Source organism: Urocitellus parryii, chromosome 3 (assembly GCF_045843805.1).
Source record: "Urocitellus parryii isolate mUroPar1 chromosome 3, mUroPar1.hap1, whole genome shotgun sequence".
Classification (NCBI taxonomy): domain Eukaryota; kingdom Metazoa; phylum Chordata; class Mammalia; order Rodentia; family Sciuridae; genus Urocitellus; species Urocitellus parryii.
In genome coordinates, this window is record NC_135533.1 from 145,291,732 (window position 1) to 145,308,840 (window position 17,109).

At 42.9% G+C, this 17,109-nt stretch overlaps 1 protein-coding gene across 2 annotated transcripts in view; it reads left to right on the plus strand.

Annotated features, from left to right (window-relative positions):
- The window catches only part of Bicdl1 (BICD family like cargo adaptor 1), a 92,682-nt gene that overhangs the window by 58,892 nt on the left and 16,681 nt on the right, over positions 1-17,109 (plus strand). For both annotated transcript variants that reach the window (XM_077795572.1, XM_026403443.2), the window contains exons 3-4: positions 8,100-8,216; positions 10,976-11,122. In XM_077795572.1, coding sequence (XP_077651698.1) covers positions 8,100-8,216; positions 10,976-11,122 — 264 coding nt within the window. The remainder of the gene's footprint in view (positions 1-8,099; positions 8,217-10,975; positions 11,123-17,109) is intronic.

Consider the following 17,109-nt stretch of genomic DNA (forward strand, 5'->3'; position numbering starts at 1 on the left):
TGCAACTTGTATTTTTCCTGCCCCAAACCTGGAACCAATCATTTCTCCAGGGAGTTTTGGTTCATGTTTTAGACAGTGGTATCTAGAAACTAAGATCCGAGCACCAGGTGTGCTTATTGCTACTAGGGTGTCATTGCTTTTAGGCCTTCTCAGAGGACAGAGCTAAGAAATAAGTGTGTGTGCCCTAAAATACACACACAAACACATCTGTATTCATTTCTCAGTCTCTCCATATATATTAAAAACCACAAGTTCATGGCTGCTCTCTCTGATTCCATTCCAGTACAGTGTGGTTCATTCTAGCCTTCCTTCTTATTTGTAACTTCTTTTTCTGTGAGAGAAAACACTGATTCTCATGATCCATGGTATATTTACTCATTTGTACAGTTTTAATAAACATGAATCAGTAGTTTCAGAATTGCTAACTCATGTTCCTGAGAAACAAATTAACTACAGTGCAGCATCTTTTCTCTTGAACCTTGTACTGTGCAGTCAAAACAGACTGTTTCCAGAGTTATATGGTTAGTATTTTCTTCTCTAGCCCTTCAAGGGTAGTTATGTTACTCATTTGTACTGCAGTTCAGTTTGTTTGGTTCTGTTATTGTTCCACTGACTGGTTGTAATTATTTGCATGTGTGAAACATGACCCATGGCTCTGTCATTAACCTGTCAACTCTTTGATGCTTTTAAGTGTGTTCTATTTATCTAGCATTTTTTCAGTAGGAGGGTCAGTTCAAATAACCTTGTCTTATTACCATAAATGAAGAATTTCCTTCGAAAATCTTATTGTCTTCAAACATTAAGGAAAATAGGAGCCGGGTATAATGGTACATGCCTGTGATCCCGTCTACTTGGGAATCTGAGGCAAGAGAGTGGAGAATTTGAAGTCAACTTCAGCAATTTAATAAGACCCTGTCTCGAATCAAAAATAAAATGGACTGGGTATGTACCCTAGTGGTAGATCACTACTACATGTGATCCCCAGAATAAAAAAAAAAAAAGTATTAGTAAACTAAAAATACATGACAGACTTCACTTCTGAGCTTTATTTTTGAAAGGCTTTTTGGAGAATTAGCATACTCGAGCCTAACAAGAATAGTAAACTATTTTTTGCATTTATTTATCATCCAGTAGATAGCTATCATTTTTATTACTATGAATACCTAAGAGAGTAAAGAGGAGGCTTATCCTATAAAATGTTAGCAATAGGCTCATGGTATCCATTGCCAAAATTGAAAGTTTTTAATAGTAAAACCTTGAAAATCAGAAAATACAGTCATGGTTAATTGACTTGAACTTGCAGTTCAGCAAAAACTATTCAGAAACTCATTTTTGGTTCACATTTGGTGTAAACTTTTTCTAATATACGTTCATCTACCTTTCTGACACAATAAAGAGGTTGTCCATTCCACTTCTTACACAAATGTAAGTTCTATCACCCAATGACATGTGTTTATCAGTGCATGATAATTGCAAAATATGGGGATATCCCAGATGCTGAACAATTGGGAGGCTTATCCTGTAATATATTAGCAATAGGCTGTTAGCAGTAGGCTCATGGCACTTATTGCCATGAAAAAGTAATTATAACCCAATGGAAAGGAAATTATAATCCATCTACATGATGGAATATTATGCAGTCATATAGTGATAATTAATCAGCAATAGTAATCTGAAAATGATTTTGATAAAAAGTTGTAAGTGAAAAAAAGTATGAATAGTATGATTATAACTAATAATACACATACAGAAAGATTGGAGGAAATCAACTAAATGTAACAATGTTTTTAAATACCTATATTCTGTAGAAGGTTTTGTTACATTTAAACTTTTTTAAAAATTAATTACTTGGATATAGCTCAGTTGGTAGAATGCTTGCCTTGCATGCACAGGGCCCTGGGTTCAATCCCCAGTACCTCAAAACAAACAAATTAATTACTCTTTAAAAAGTGTCCTAAGGTGCCAAAAACAAACACTAGAGAAAAGCCTGCCTTTTTAACAAATGGCACTGGGAAAACTGAGTATCCATATGTAGAAGAATTAAACTCTAGACCCTTAGTTCTCACCCTGCACAAAAATCAACTCAACATGGATCAAAAACCTAGAAATTAGACCAGAAACTTTGCAACCCTAGAAGACCATGTAGGTCAACACTCCAGCACATTAGCACAGGCATCGACTTTCTCAGTAGACCCAGGAAAGCTCAGGAAGTAATGCCAAGAGTTAATAAATGGGATGCCAATCAAATTAAAAGGCTTCGGCAGAGCAAAGGAAACAATTGGGAATGTGAAGAGAAAACCTACAGAATGGGAGAAAATCTTTGCTAACTACTCATCTGACAGGATTAATATCTAGAAGACACAAAGAACTCAAATAACCCAATTAATAAATAGGCAAATGAATCAAACAGATACTTCTCAAAAGAAGAAATACAAATGGAAAACGTTCAACAGCATTAGCAATTAGAGAAACACAATCAAAACTACACTGAGATTTCATCTCATGCCAGTCAGAATGGCAATCATCAAGCATAAAATTAATAATAAATGCGGAGAGGATGTGGAGAAAAAGAAACTCTTTTATACTGTTGCTCAGATTGTAAGTTGGTATAACCACTGTGGAAATCAGTATGGAGGTTCCTCAAAAGACTAGGCATGGAACCACCATATATGACCCAGCTCTGCCACTCCTTGTTCCGGAAGAATTGAAGTCATCGTACTCTAGTGACACATGCACACCCATGGTTACAGCAGCACTATTCACAGTAGCAAACTATATAACCAGCTAAGATAGGTCTATCAACAGATGTGTGGTTAAAGAAAATATGGTATATATACACAGTAAAGTTTTATTTCATCATAAAGAAGAATGAAATGTGTTTTGTAGGAATATGGATGGAACTAGAGACCATCGTGTTAGGGAAATAAGTCAAACTCAGCAGGTTACAGGCTGTATGTTTTATCTCATACGCAGAAGCTAGAGAGGATAAAAAAAAGTGGGGGTGGATCTCAAAGTCAAAGGGAGATCTGTAGAGAAAAAGGATCAAGGTGGAGGGGAAGGAGGGAGGAGTAACGGGGAGTAATATTAGCCAAATTATACTGTGATATTGTGTGCATCTATGGATATATAACAAATCTCATCAGTATGTACAACTATATGCACAAATAAAAAAATGTGGAGAGCCATATGTGGTGGCACACACCTGTTATCCCAGTGGCTTGGAAGGCTGAACGAGGAGGATCACAAATTCAAGGTTAGCCTCCACAACTTAGTGAGGCTCTAAGCAACTTGGTGAGACTCTGTCTTAAAATTAAAAGTAAATGGGGCTGGGAATATGGCTCAGTAGTTAAGTGCCTCTGGGTTCAATCCCCAGTATCAAAAAAAAAAGCGGAGGCGACATGGTCCTAGAGCAGTAGTTCTCAACCACAATATTTTTTAAAAATTCTCTTCTTAACTAAAATTAGGGTACTTTAAAGGTTGTTGCTGTAATGTCACTTTCAGTTTGATAAGCATTTCGAGTGAGGAATGGAATGGAAAGGGGACACTCTTGTGTCAAGTCTGAATAGAGGCGGCTTTTGAGGTGAGAACCCTAAATCCAGCACTTAGCATTGCCAGTAGGACTTACTTCAGTCTCCGCAGCTTTAAATTGGAAACTTCAGGTTCCTACTACTACTTATTATTATGAAGATTAAACAAAATAGTAAATGTGAACTACTTAGATCCAGGTCAAGCACATGACAGATACTCAGTGTGTGAACTATTGCTATAGCTGTCATCATCATCCTGTCACTCTCACTGTCACTCCCAAGGTGCCCATGGTCCGTCATGCTTTGGTAGCAGACAGATGGAAATTTTCTATACTAAAGTAAGACTTGGTTCTTCCAGCATAATATTAATATGATAGATCTTTCCTGCAATAATTTCTAAGTTAATTGTTTCTTTTTATTTTTCCTTTTGACAAATGAATGAATGTTTGTGGGTAAATAACACAGTTTCCTTTCCTCCATTTAATACAAAACATATAGTTAACAGTTTTGCCTTGGCCAGTTTAAACAAACCTAATCTAAATGTTTCAGTTTGGGAGAATGTTCATTTGTTGCTAGTCATGTCAGTAAGAAAAGTAATTGGGGGAACATCTCTGCACAGTATAGAGGAGGTAATGTGTCTGCAGTGGTCCTCTGACCGAATTGCCCCATCAGGGAGAGAGAACTCACTGTCAGAGTGTTTCACGCTGGAGGATTGGTTGAGTAACAGTAACCCAAGCACTAGGATAGGTCAGGACCATGTGAGTGTTAAACTTCTTGGCATTCTGTTAACAGAACTAGAGTTATTTCTAGAACATTTTCTGTTTTCTGCATACAGTGAAAGTTAAAGAGATTTAAGTTTTTAAAGATACTGGAAATAAGTAAAGATTAAATGATTTCATAATACCCAGCACAGTATTGAGAAGTAAGCATTTTGTACAATAAATTGATGCCACAACCATGGAGGAAAGTTTTTTCAGGACTTGTCAGAATGAATGTGCATATTTTTTTACCTAGAGATTTTACTTAAGGAATGTATTTACTTATGGGGTATTCCACAAGCATGAAGATGGGTGAACAAAAATGGGTTTTGCAGCAATATTTATAATAGCAAAATAAATTTTTTGGAACACTCTTTTAAATGTTCATCAGTAGGAAATAGTTAAATCATCATGTATTTATAATTTAAGTTATGATATACTTGTTTAGCTATTAAAAAGAATAAGACAGCTGGTCACAATGGCATACGCCTGTAGTCCAGCAACCTGGAAAGCTGAGACAGGAGGATCACAAGTTCAAGACCAGCCACAGTAACTTATCGACACCCTATTTCAAAATCAAAAGGGCTGGGGATGTTGCTCAGTGGTTAAGCACCCCTGGGTTCAATCACCAGTACCCACCCCCCAAAAAAAGGCAGATCTACATATTGAGATGAAAAGATGTTCATTTATATATAATACACACATGTATTAAACACAGGGTCTTGTGTATACACACTACCACTGAGCCATATCCCCAGCACAAAATACATGTATTTTTAAAGGGAAGGTTGTAGGTATTGTTATACATAGGTGTGAATAGAATAGAAACTTTCTAGGAAGACCCACAAGAAAAATTTGTGATAGTGACTACCTCTGGGGAGTGACAGTAATGACTAGGGGTAAGTGGAAATTAACTTTTGTTTAATTTTTTATTTTTCCCCTCAATCTGAATATCTGCTGCTTTTATTATAAGGGAAAGAAATTTGAAAAGGACAAATATCTGACTAAAATCTTGGCATCTATTTTACATTTACCCATAATTACAGATGTTGAAAGGTTTTTTTGTTTCGTTTTTGTTTTTTGTTGGACAGATGCCTTTATTTTATTTATTTATTTTTTAATATGGTGCCGAGCATCGAACCCAGTGCCCCCACATGCTGGGCAAGCGTTCTACGCTGAGCCACAACTCCAGCCCCTGTTTGTTTCATTTTTAATGATATTTTTAATTGTACAGAGTACCATATAATTCAATACATGTATACAGTGTATACTGAGGAGCTCAAAGGCACAAACATGAAGTGCTGAGAGAGAAATGGAAATGCTAATTACCCAGATGCTGGATTTTGCTTCAACTCTTACTTGCTGCCTAATCAGGGACAGTGAGTAAAACTCATGATTTGAGAAGTAAACCATGCCTGTCATTTTCTACTCTATTTAAGAATGAACCTCCCACCACCCCCAGGAAAAGTCTGCATACAGAGGCCAGTGATTCCTCCTTCTTCAAGCTAATAGAGATTCACAAGAGAAATGTAGATTAAAAGCCTTTGAAAGTTGTACATCTCTAGGCACATCTGAGGAGTCACGCATTAAAAGGAAACATAGTTTTTTAGTTTAGTGGTTTAAAAGTCAAACTGCGGGGCTGGGGATGTGGCTCAAGCGGTAGCGCGCCATGCCTGGCATGCGTGCAGCCCGGGTTCGATCCTCAGCACCACATACCAACAAAGATGTTGTGTCCGCCGAGAACTAAAAAATAAATATTAAAAATTCTCTCTCTCTCTCTCTCTCTCTCTCTCTCCTCTCTCACTCTCTCTTTAAAAAAAAAAAAAAAAGTCAAACTGCTTGGTAAGAAGAGACAGATTTCCATTTCTAGAAAGATCACTTTGAGCAGAGACTTGTCTACAGAAGCATTTCTTAGAATAGCTGAGCTTGATTTGTAGACTGAGCACATCACTTTGGCTTTGAGAGTCAAGTCAAGGGGGTGGTGCCAGGGATACCATTAGCTACCTGAGTTACCCAGTGCTTTGCAAATTCAAATATGTTTAAAACCCCAGAATTATGTACAGGCAATGAAACTGTAGCACATGAAAGGGTCCTCCATTCCATTAGAAGACATTCCGGGAGCCTTAAATGAAATTGCTTAGTATTTAAAAAAAGATAAGACTAAATTGAACTCATGTAAAGTTTGGTTTGGGTAGTGAGCAATGGAAAAGCTATTTAAAAGTGCAAGAAGGCAATATTGCAGTCCTACTCTGAGAGTGAGAAGCCCAGAGTTTATTATCCTGATGGTCTCACCTGCGGAAGCCCTGGGCAGGTTCCTTCACTAACCTGAATATACTCCCTTGTTGGTGAAGAAAAGGGTGACAGGTGAGAGAGGACATTGAAAGCATTTAACATAATAGTTCTTGGCACTTAATAAGTACTCAGTAAATGTTAACTAATGTTAAACTAATGATTAAGTGAGACATCTAAAACAAGCCAGTGGTGTCTGAAATTAAACTTGGAATATAAAAGAAAAAGGTGTTTTAATTTGGTTTTATTGTTTTGTGTTTTGTAATTCATTGTTTAAAAAAAATAGAAATAGGTTTCTTATGTGACTCTCAAGTGAGGCCATGTGTGCTGAATCTGTGGAACCAAAAAAGACAATTAATTATATAGCACTTGAAAATAAAGAGAACTGCTGAAGATGTGACCATTACAAAGAGAGGCTCATTAAGCAGCTAGCCAACCATTTCAACATTATTATCACCATCCCACCTCCTTAAAGCCATTTCTAACCATCCCAGTACATGGTGATCTCTCCCCAAGAACCCATAAAGCTCACTGACCCCCATCTGGCCTCAGAAGATCACTGAGGCAGTTACTTGGCTTGTCCAAGGCTCTCTGTAGGGCAGCCTGCAGAGCCCTCTTCAATGGGGTCAGCCTGAGCCTTCAGGAGGCCAGAGTTCATGTCTTACTAAGGGAATCTTCTTTCAGAGGACCCCCTGCAACACTAGAGAATAAGTGGGTGGAATGGAAAAGAAGCAAGCACCTCAGTCAGCACTCCCTCAGAATTATGTTGCAAAAAAACAAAACAAAAATGTTCTTGGGGAAGGAATGGCCAAAATCTTAACAGATTCAACAAGGAATTTCAAATAGTGACAGTGTTATTGCACTCTTTGTGCACACTGGTAATCCCAGAATCTCAGAAGCCTGAAACAGGGGCTCACAATTTTGAGGCCAGTCTCAGCAATTTATGCCCTAAGCAACTTAGCAAGATCCTGTCTTGAATAATAAAAAGGGGTGGGGATGTGACTCAGTGGTTAAGCACCCCTGGGTTCAATCCCTGGTACCAAAACAACAACAACAACAACAAAATAGAACCAGTGTTGAGTGGAAGTAAGAAATGCAGGCAGAGGTGATTTGCCTGAACCCAGCCAAGCGGGTGGATTGGAGAAATAAAGGACTCTTAAAACTGAAGGTGTATCTGTCATTACTTCATGTTAAATACTGAGGCTTTCTCTTAAGGTGAGGATGTTTGCTGAGTTTCTAAATATGCAGAATAATAATGATAACATTTAAGAGCCCTTTCTCCTGGACCTGTTGCTTCTAGTTGATAAGGTGGTCTTGGCCCTAGACAGTCATTGATGGTAGGGGTGGGGCGTGTCCTGCTTTGGTGCTACAAAAACAAATGGATTGTGGGTGGGAAGGCAGCTTCTCATCCGGAACTCCTTATGGAATGGAAAGTGCAAAGAGATGCTTGAGAAATGAAAGGCAGGCATGCTGGCAGACTTCCTCCCCACCTCCAAATCGGCTCTGAAGGTCTCCTTTGTTGCAGGCATCAGAAGTTGAGCGGCAACTCTCCATGCAGGTCCACGCCCTCAGAGAAGACTTTCGGGAGAAAAACTCGTCAACCAACCAGCACATCATCCGGCTGGAGAGCCTGCAGGCCGAGGTGAGCCTGCTGGCAGCCGCGCATGGAGGGAAGCGCTTTTCTCCTTGGAAGCTCTGCACCAGAGTCTTTGGATAAGGAGCGTCTGAGCTGGGAAAAAAAAGTCTGCTCTCTAGAAAAGGGACTAACAGTCTCTGAAGAGAGACGTTTCTCTGAGAAACTGAGGAGCACTTGATGCTTGCTCCTCTGTTGTCTGGAAGAATAAAGGTGCTGAGAGTTGCTGAGGGTGTTGAAACCATGGGTGAACTACATATTACTGAGTGTGTCAATCCCTCCAAAAATACCCTTGCCAGCCCCACATAAAAGCTGGGGAGGGCATCTTCCCTTTCTCCACTCCTCCTAAGTCCAGTTCAGTCCACCTTAGTAGGGTCTGCTATTATTCCTGTCTGTAAAGTGAAAAAAGTAATAGAAGTTTCTGTGTCTTAGGACTTTTGGGAAGATTTGCTAGTTGAGTACATAGAAAGCACTATGTATGGTCCCAGGACACAATAATGTCACTGAAAGCACAAGAGAGGCCAGGCATGATGGCCAGGGTCTGTGACCCTGAGTGGGTCATGGAGAAGAAAGCCACACTACAGGAGCAGTACTTGATCATCCAGCCCGGGGGTAAGGAGAGGATGAGGGTCACTTCAGCCAGAGCAGGGACTTGCCCAGGGGAGGCTTCCACCCAATCTGTTCCAAGGACCCCTGATCCCTTTTGGCTAAGTCAGACTTTGGGGGATAGTCTAGAGCCAGACAGAACGAGCACCCTCCACTGGGGCCAAGGAATCAGCCATTGTGGGGCCTGAGAAACCTCATCAGCTCCTTCTCTGCTTCATAAATGACCTGAGGATGTTTTTCCTAAAGCCTGTCAATATCTTCTCTTTTCTTCTGCCTCCCATCCCCTTCCTTCCTCCTTTCCCTTGGCTTTCCTACTGGTATTGAGCAGCAGGTTCTTGAAGTAAGTAGAGTTTGTACCGGTGGGGTTTGGCATGCCTGTCTGTGACTGTGCGTGTGCATGATTTGCCATTCAGTTGCCCTGGCCGGGCTCTGGCTCCTTCCAGTTGCCCGTCTTCCTCTTTCCCCCACTCGCTCATTCACTTTTTCTAAACCCTCAGGAACAGGGTCATTCCCAGGAATGTCTATTGCCAGATTTGGTCATGTGTTTCAGGGTGTGTAGGGTGGAGTGAGGGAGTTGGCAGCATAGTGCCAGTTCCTTACTTCATCCAGTGACACTACCACTGGAAGACACGCTGTGAAATTGTTCATTTCAAATATATTACTTCATGTAACTCTGCACTTCTAAGAGTCTGTTGTATACCAGAATCACGTTACCTCGTTACTCTACACTCCACTGAGGGAAACTTGGGAAACAAAGATGATCCATGGGAAGGAGAACTTGAAGATCAGAGGGTATTTAAATGAAAATGAGCTAGAGGGAGAATTCCCTTCATACTGGTCACTGTGTTCCACTGTCAGGAATAGTGGTTCCATTCACGAAAGAGGCTTGCTCCTTTTGGTCTTTTCCCAGGTGCACACTTGAGAGACAGTATTTCTTTGTTACCTGCCATCTGATCTCTCTGGACAAAGGCCACATACCTCCTTTCCCCAGATCAGAATCCTCTGATTGATTGGTGGCCCTGTGAGCAGAACTCTAGTGCAGAGAGTGAGAACAGCTAAGAAGCAGGGGGGAAAGGGTTCTCAAGATCCGAAGCCATTCCAAAGTCTCAACCTGAAAAGGTCCTGAGGCTGGTCCCCAGAACTTAAAAGCATGATTCTCCAGACCACGTAAGGAGTATTACAGATGTGCAGCTGAATACGAAACCAGCCTAACAGGGAGCTAATAAATGGGAGGAGCTGAGGGGTCAGAGACCTGCAGGACCCCAAAAGTTCCCCCAAAGCCAGTACTGCTTGAGAAGATGAGAGGGCTTTCCGGAGTCCCTGAGCAGAGTGGTGTTCTGGTGAGGCATTGCTGGCCTTGGGAGCATTGGCTTAGCTTTTCTTCCTGCAGACCTAGAGGCCAGAGAGGACTAGACATCTCTTTCCTCTGCTTTCTCCTTGACATTGAGGAGGTAGACAGACCTTTCTACAAGAACATGCTTGTAGGAGACTGACTGGGTACTCAGTGGGTGAATTAAATCAGCCTTTTTCACAAAAGGAGAGTTTGCTTCTATTTACAAATTACTTGGTCAGGTAAAAGGCGCTCTAAGTAATCAGTTACCCACAGTCCCTCTCCTGTCCTTTCTGGGCACGGGCTGATGTAGGCATCACTTTGCCTTCTGGACCCTGCTCTTTCCTCTGTTAACTCAGCACCCCAGGTCTGAGCTGTGACTTCTAGTGCCCAAGGAGCCAACTGTGGGATGAGGATAGAAGAGAGCCAGCAGTTGTGAGCACACAGTGGCTTCAAAAGCTGACCTGGGCATTCTCTCATGCTCATGTCTTGAGGGAAGAATAGTTCAGAAGATCAGGCTCTCCCCACCGCCTCTGAGGCCGGGCCTTTTCTGTCTTATCTCTGGAATTTCCAGAGCACTAACCATCCCTTCCTCTGCCTGGCAGCCCACATTCCAGCCCTCCGCTGACTCCCACCCCCACCAGATGGTTTTCTAGAAGGGAGGGGCTTTCTCTTCAACCCAGGATTTCATCACTCTTCTCTCTGAGGTGGTGGCCCTCTGAGTCCTAGGGCACAGCACTGAGAGACACGTGCCTTTGTCACTGGGGCTAGTCCCTCTTCTTCCGTGCCAGGTGTAACTCCACACCACCCCTCTGGCTTTTCGCCTTTTCAGATCAAGATGCTGTCAGATCGGAAACGAGAGCTGGAGCATCGTCTCAGTGCCACCTTAGAGGAAAATGACCTGCTACAAGGGACTGTGGAGGAGCTACAGGACCGGGTGCTGATCCTGGAGAGGCAGGGCCATGACAAAGACCTGCAGGTACTGGGCAGAGAGGTTGTCTTTGGGGGACCAGGGTCAGACAGTAGGAGCAGTTAGCCAGAAAAAAAGGGGTTGGTGGGAGCAAGTGACACAGGTTTCACTGAGGACCTGTTGTAATTCCCCAGGACACTCACTCACTAGCCCATGGCCAGAGAAGTGTACCATAGGTCATCTTTCCCATGTGTTCTGAGCCACTGGCCCCTGGACAGTTTCATGCAGTTCTTTCTGGGCTATTAACATGGCTGGAACACTGGGAGTGTCGTTCTGGCCTCTCTGTGTCTGTGAAAACTGCTAGATTTCAGAGGAAGCCTGTGGCTGTCTGTCCTCAGCCCACGGGGCTGGCTGTCCTCAGCCCACAGGGCTCTCTGCTGCTGCCTTTCTAGTGGGGGTTTTAGTTGGCTGGCACAGAACAGAAACCAAGAAGCTGCCCACCGAACACAGCAAGACATAATTCTGTTTCTGCCAGTTGCCAGGAAAGGCACAGCCTGACCCTTTTGTGAGTCTAATGAGTCTTTTTTTTTTTTTTAACCTTCCTAAAGAAAATGGTTCCATAGCCATATTTGTCCTTATTTGGGAACTACCACCAGGTCTCAGATGAATCCCCAAGCTTGTCAAGAAACAACCCCAAACAAAATAAAACTTTGACAAGAAACAACCCCCAAAACAAAAGTGCATTTATTCCTAGCCTCTCCAGAGGCAGGTGTACATGTGCTACCAAGGTGCTTTGCTGGGCTGGCCTGGGACTGGAGACCACTGCCCTTGGGGCTCCTTGAGCCTGGCAGGAAGCACCCTGGATTGCAGCAGTGTTTGCACAGAGGTGGCTGGCCAGGTGATGCTTGAGCACCCCAGGGGTCCCTGCCCGAAGACCAGGCCATGGAGTTCCCACTGGGCTCACGGTTAGGCTGTTTGGAAGCCTATGTCTTGCACTAATATCACCTATCAGCTGCCACCTGAATGCTGAGCCCCTTTGAGGGACAGTTAATCAGCATTTTTTGTTTGTTTGTTTTTTAGAGAGAGTGAGAGAGAGAATTTTTTTTAATATTTATTTTTTAGTTATCGGTGGACACAACATCTTTATTGGTATGTGGTGCTGAGAATCGAACCCGGGCCGCACGCATGCCAGGCGAGCGCGCTACCTCTAGAGCCACATCCCCAGCCCTAATCAGCAGTTTTTATCCTCTGGGTTTTTATATCTTTGGCTGGTAACTTTTCATGTAGTAGGACCCAGTAGACATTGAATAGAAACTGGGGCTGCAGCACAAGGCGCTGGATTCCATTCTCAGCCCTAAAAAAAAAAAAAAAAAAAAAAAAAAAAAATTAAAAAATGGTGCTAACTAAAGCCTCAGGGCAGTTTTCTAAATGGAAAGAAGTCTCTCATTTTTCAAGGTTGATGGTGATAGTAGCAGTGAACACTGCTTGTCTGCAGGGATAGAGGCCTTCACGTGCATCGCAAAGCTGAAGCTTAGAGAAAACAAATCATCCAGAGTTCTATACTAAATACTTGGTAGAATTGAGACTAGAACGCTTCCACCTGGTTGACCTCTTGCTTACCTGCCCCTAAAGTCATCATTTGACCATCATTTGTTATCCTGTTAAGCACTGCTGAGGGCTATTGAGATGGAACATGGAGAGGAAAAGGGAAAAAAGCACAGAAAGAGAGAAAAATTGTGCCTTCCTGGAGAGACTTTTAGTCTAGCATGAATTCATAAGAGAGAAGTCCTTATTTCAAATCCGTATCTGGGAACTTAGAGATGGGGTGAAAGGGCCAGGACGAGTATGGACCCCCAGGTACTACTGGTACAATGGGCTGTGATTCCTGTAGCAGCAAGAATAACAGGTCAGACCACAGGCACATCCTCACCATCTGCCTGTCTACTCTCTTCTGACTAGACTATAGAGTGAGAGTTAGGACAAGTCAGGCAGTTCCCACTTTGTTTGGAAGATCCACATTTCCAGCTAAATTCTTATCTTTCCTGTTTATGAAAAACTCTTCCTAAGCTGCAGCAGTAGTTACAAGTACCCTCCACAGAGTCCCATCTGTTCCTGAAATGACCTGCCCTGACAAAGGAGTAAAAATTCCATTTTACTCGGGTAACATGAAGTTGTCCTAAGCCAGATTTGAGCCAGTGGCCTTGGAATGCATTTAATCCTATGATCTTAAACCCTCAGTCAAGGGGGAGCAGAACTCTGAGCAGGCAAGGTAATGGGCCTGCCTCCACCAGGGGAGTCCCCTTTTGATCTCTTTCACTATGGGATTAGGGGTCCTGCTGTCAAAAACAGATTTTTAAGCTACTGACCTGATACAACTGAGTACCGAGTTTATAGCAAGCATTTTGCTAAGCTCTTAATACCCAGTAAAAAGAATCTGAATTGTTCCTCTAAGGACAACTTAGCTGCCCTGTTTCGTAGATGTGCATGGGGCCTAACCCCAGCATGGTGGGTTTCACTAGGAGAGCACCCACCCTCAATCACTGCAGGTGACCTAGGAGGCAGGTGACCTAGGAGGCAGGTGACCTAGGAGGCAGGTGACCAGGGGCCATGTGCCCTAAGGTACATCAAGTTACCTCACACTGAAGTCAGAGAGGAAAGTGCCCCCACTTCTGCTCACTTGAGAACTATGAGCATAACTTTGTATAAACACAAAGCATTTAATGTCATCCCTGTTTATACCTAGAAATATACTTGGTGTCATCTTCATTGTACAGAAGATGATACTTATTATTTTAGAGAGTTCTCACAGTTAATGGACTCTTCCCTAGTGTGTTTTGGCTTTTCTACACATATCTGCCCAGCTGGTTGAATGAATCTCTGACTAGAGAACCAGACCTTTCTTGATCTTTTGTTCTTTTGCTGTTATAACTAATTAAGCACCTTTGAGGGTTTATGAGTAATTGAACTAATTTTGTCCAGTGCATAAGAACCGTATTTGTCTGTGCAGAACTTCTCCTGCTGAGATGTACATGGAGTTGTCTAGAAAATAATTGTAAAGCATTTAGCCAGCTTAGTATGCTGTTTGTAACTGTGCCAAATGCTTCCTAGGAATGCCTACACACACACACACACACACAAACACGCACACACACACACACACACCAGTAATCCTGATTGTTTTCTTGCTGAATTTCCTCAGAACCAGAACTGGAGGAGTCCCCATGGTGAGCAGGTATTGCTAGTCCATGGGAACCAGGTAGAGCAGGCCTGCCAGTTCCTTTTTCCTCCTCTGAGCAGCCAGGCTCCAAACCCTTCTAGTTGGGGCTCATTTAGGCCACTGTTTCCATTGACCAACCATTTCCTGTCACTAATGGGTGAAGGTGAGGCTCCCAGGGCACCTAAAGTACTGGCTACAGGCCTGGGAGTTTGTTCCCTCCTTGAGAGCCAGAGCTCTGAGTTGCTGCTGGTGCCCCCCGAGTCTGCCTCTCTCAGGAGCCACAAGATGACTTGGCCAAGAGTCTGGAAAGTCCAGTGCAGCATATTCATTCATATTCACTTCTTTCTTTCTCTCTCTCTCTCTCTCTCTCTCTCTCACTCACACACACACACACACACACACACACACACACACGGGATTGAACCCTGGACACTTTACCACTGAGCCACATCCCTAGGCCTTTTTTATTTAGAGACAAGGTCTCCCTAAGTTGCCTAGGGCCTTGCTGAGTTACTGAGGCTGGCCTTGAGCTTGGGACCCTCCTGTCTCAGCCTTCCAAGTCACTGGGATTGCAGGTGTGCAGACCACTCCCAGCCCCCTTCTCCTTTTAATGGAACAAAGATGGCCCCAGGAAGTTCTTCTCCCAGTCCCCAGAAAAACATCTTTTAAGGTATGGGGAGGTGCAGTCCATGAATCTGTGAATGTGACAAGTACAGAACACTGTCCCTGTGCCTGGCCACTAGCACACTGGCGAGGACTCTGCAGCTAGGGACTGCTGTGTGAGGAGTGCACAGGGAAGAGGGCAGCACTTAGCAGTGATGACTGGGTGGTCCCTCCTGTGCAGGAGGGGTGACCTTTCACCAGAGCATGGTTCCCTGTGTGGACTCCATGAAGAATGCGGAGGGGCCAGAGGAGTGGTGGTGAGAGCAAGGAGGAGCCTTGCCAGAAGCTGTGGACCCTGCATGGCTGCCCTCCCTTCATCTGGTGACCCTTCCTTTCTCTGAGCCTCAGTTTCATTGTCAGGAACATGAGATGCTTGGGTTCATTGATATCTGGGGCCTTGTCAGCTCTAAAAAATGTAGGCTTACGGGAAAATCTCTGAACTGTTTTATAAATCAAAAAGCAATCTATGGGAAAAGTCAGAGGTTATATATCTAATATTTGGCTTGCAAAATGGAAGCTATTTGAAAAGCTCTTGAAAAGTAACATCTCTACGTAATTATTAACCCTCTCCAGTCTTCAGAAAGGACAAAAAAAGCCAGGCACAATGGGGCACACCTATAAATCTAGCTACTTGGGAGACGGAGGCAGGAGCATCACAAGTTCAAGGCCAACCTTGGGCCTTCAAGACCCTGTCTCGAAAAAATTAAAAAGATTAGAGATGTAGCTCAATGGTAGAGCACTTGCCTAACATGAACAAGGCCCTAAGTTCAGTCCCCAGTGCAACAAAAAGAAAGAAAAGGACCAGGAAAGAGCAAACAGCTTACTGTACAGGATGCAGGACTAATGTTAGACAGGCTAAGGTGACGGACATTTCTGCCCATAAGTGTTAGTTAGAACTGAAACTATGGGACTTCGTCTTTAGAGGTCCTTAAGACAGACTTAAGGAACTGCTCATCTGTTGGAGGCAAGCAAGCAAAGTGTGTGGAAAGTGAGAGCCCTGACTGGGAGTCTCAAGTCCAGCTGTACCTCACAGTGGTATTGGGAAAGCTCTCCTCACCTGTGGCTCAATCCCTCATACGGGAATGAGGCAGACTGGCCCTCTACCCTAGGGCCTCTTTTAAATGGTTAGGTATGACACTGAAAACAGGAAAAAACTGTTTTTTCCCATGGGGCAAAGCTTTTGGCATCACTGCCTACATGTTATTCCAAATCCCACCCCTGCTCCTGTCCAAGCTACCTTTATTCTCCTTAATTTTTTCATGAAAACATATCATTCATATAGTAAGGTATACAAATCCTTAAGTAGATAGTCAAGTGAATTTTTACAAACATGTACATTTGTTAACCCCCTCCCCACATCTGGGTCAAGATAGAAAATATTGCTAGTGTGGTGGCACATGCCTATAATCCCAGCAGCTCTGGAGGCTGAGACAGAAAGATTTCGAGTTCAGAGCCAGCTTCAGCAAGAACCTGTCTCTAAATAAAATACAAAATAGGGCTGGGATGTGGCTCAGTGATTGAGTGCCCCTGAGTTCAATCCCTGGTACCACCCCACAAAAAAAAAGATAGAATTTTTTCCCCTGAATTTTTATATTATCAGCTCCCCACAAGCAATACCCTACCCCTTCCTCAAAAGCCAGCCTCTTGCTCAAGTTCAATCTATCTCAGTGAAGTTTTTAATAGAAACTTTTTTTAAAATTATCTTTTAGTTGTCAACGGATCTTTATTTTATTTATTTATGTGTGGTGTTGAGAAACGAACCCAGTGCCTCACACATGCTAGGCAGGCACTCTACCATTGATCCACCACTCCAGCCCCCTAATGGAAGCTTTTTAATGACAGAATTTTATATTATGTACTTTTTATGTCTGGCTTTTAGCCATGTTGTGGTCTGTGGTAGCAGCCTGTTCCTTTTTATTATATATGTTTTTCCAACATATGAACATACCACAATTTATCCATTCTGTTTTTACTAGCATTTGGATATTCTCCAAGTCATGACTGTTGTGATATCCTGTGTCTGTCTCTTGTCCTCATTTTATATTTGGGGGTGTGCAACCAAGAGTGGAGTTGCTGGATCATAAAGACCACCAGGCACTTTTCCAAAGTGTGTATACGTTTTCCACTCCCACCAGCAGTGACAGTTCTTATTATTACACACTTTCATCAACATTTG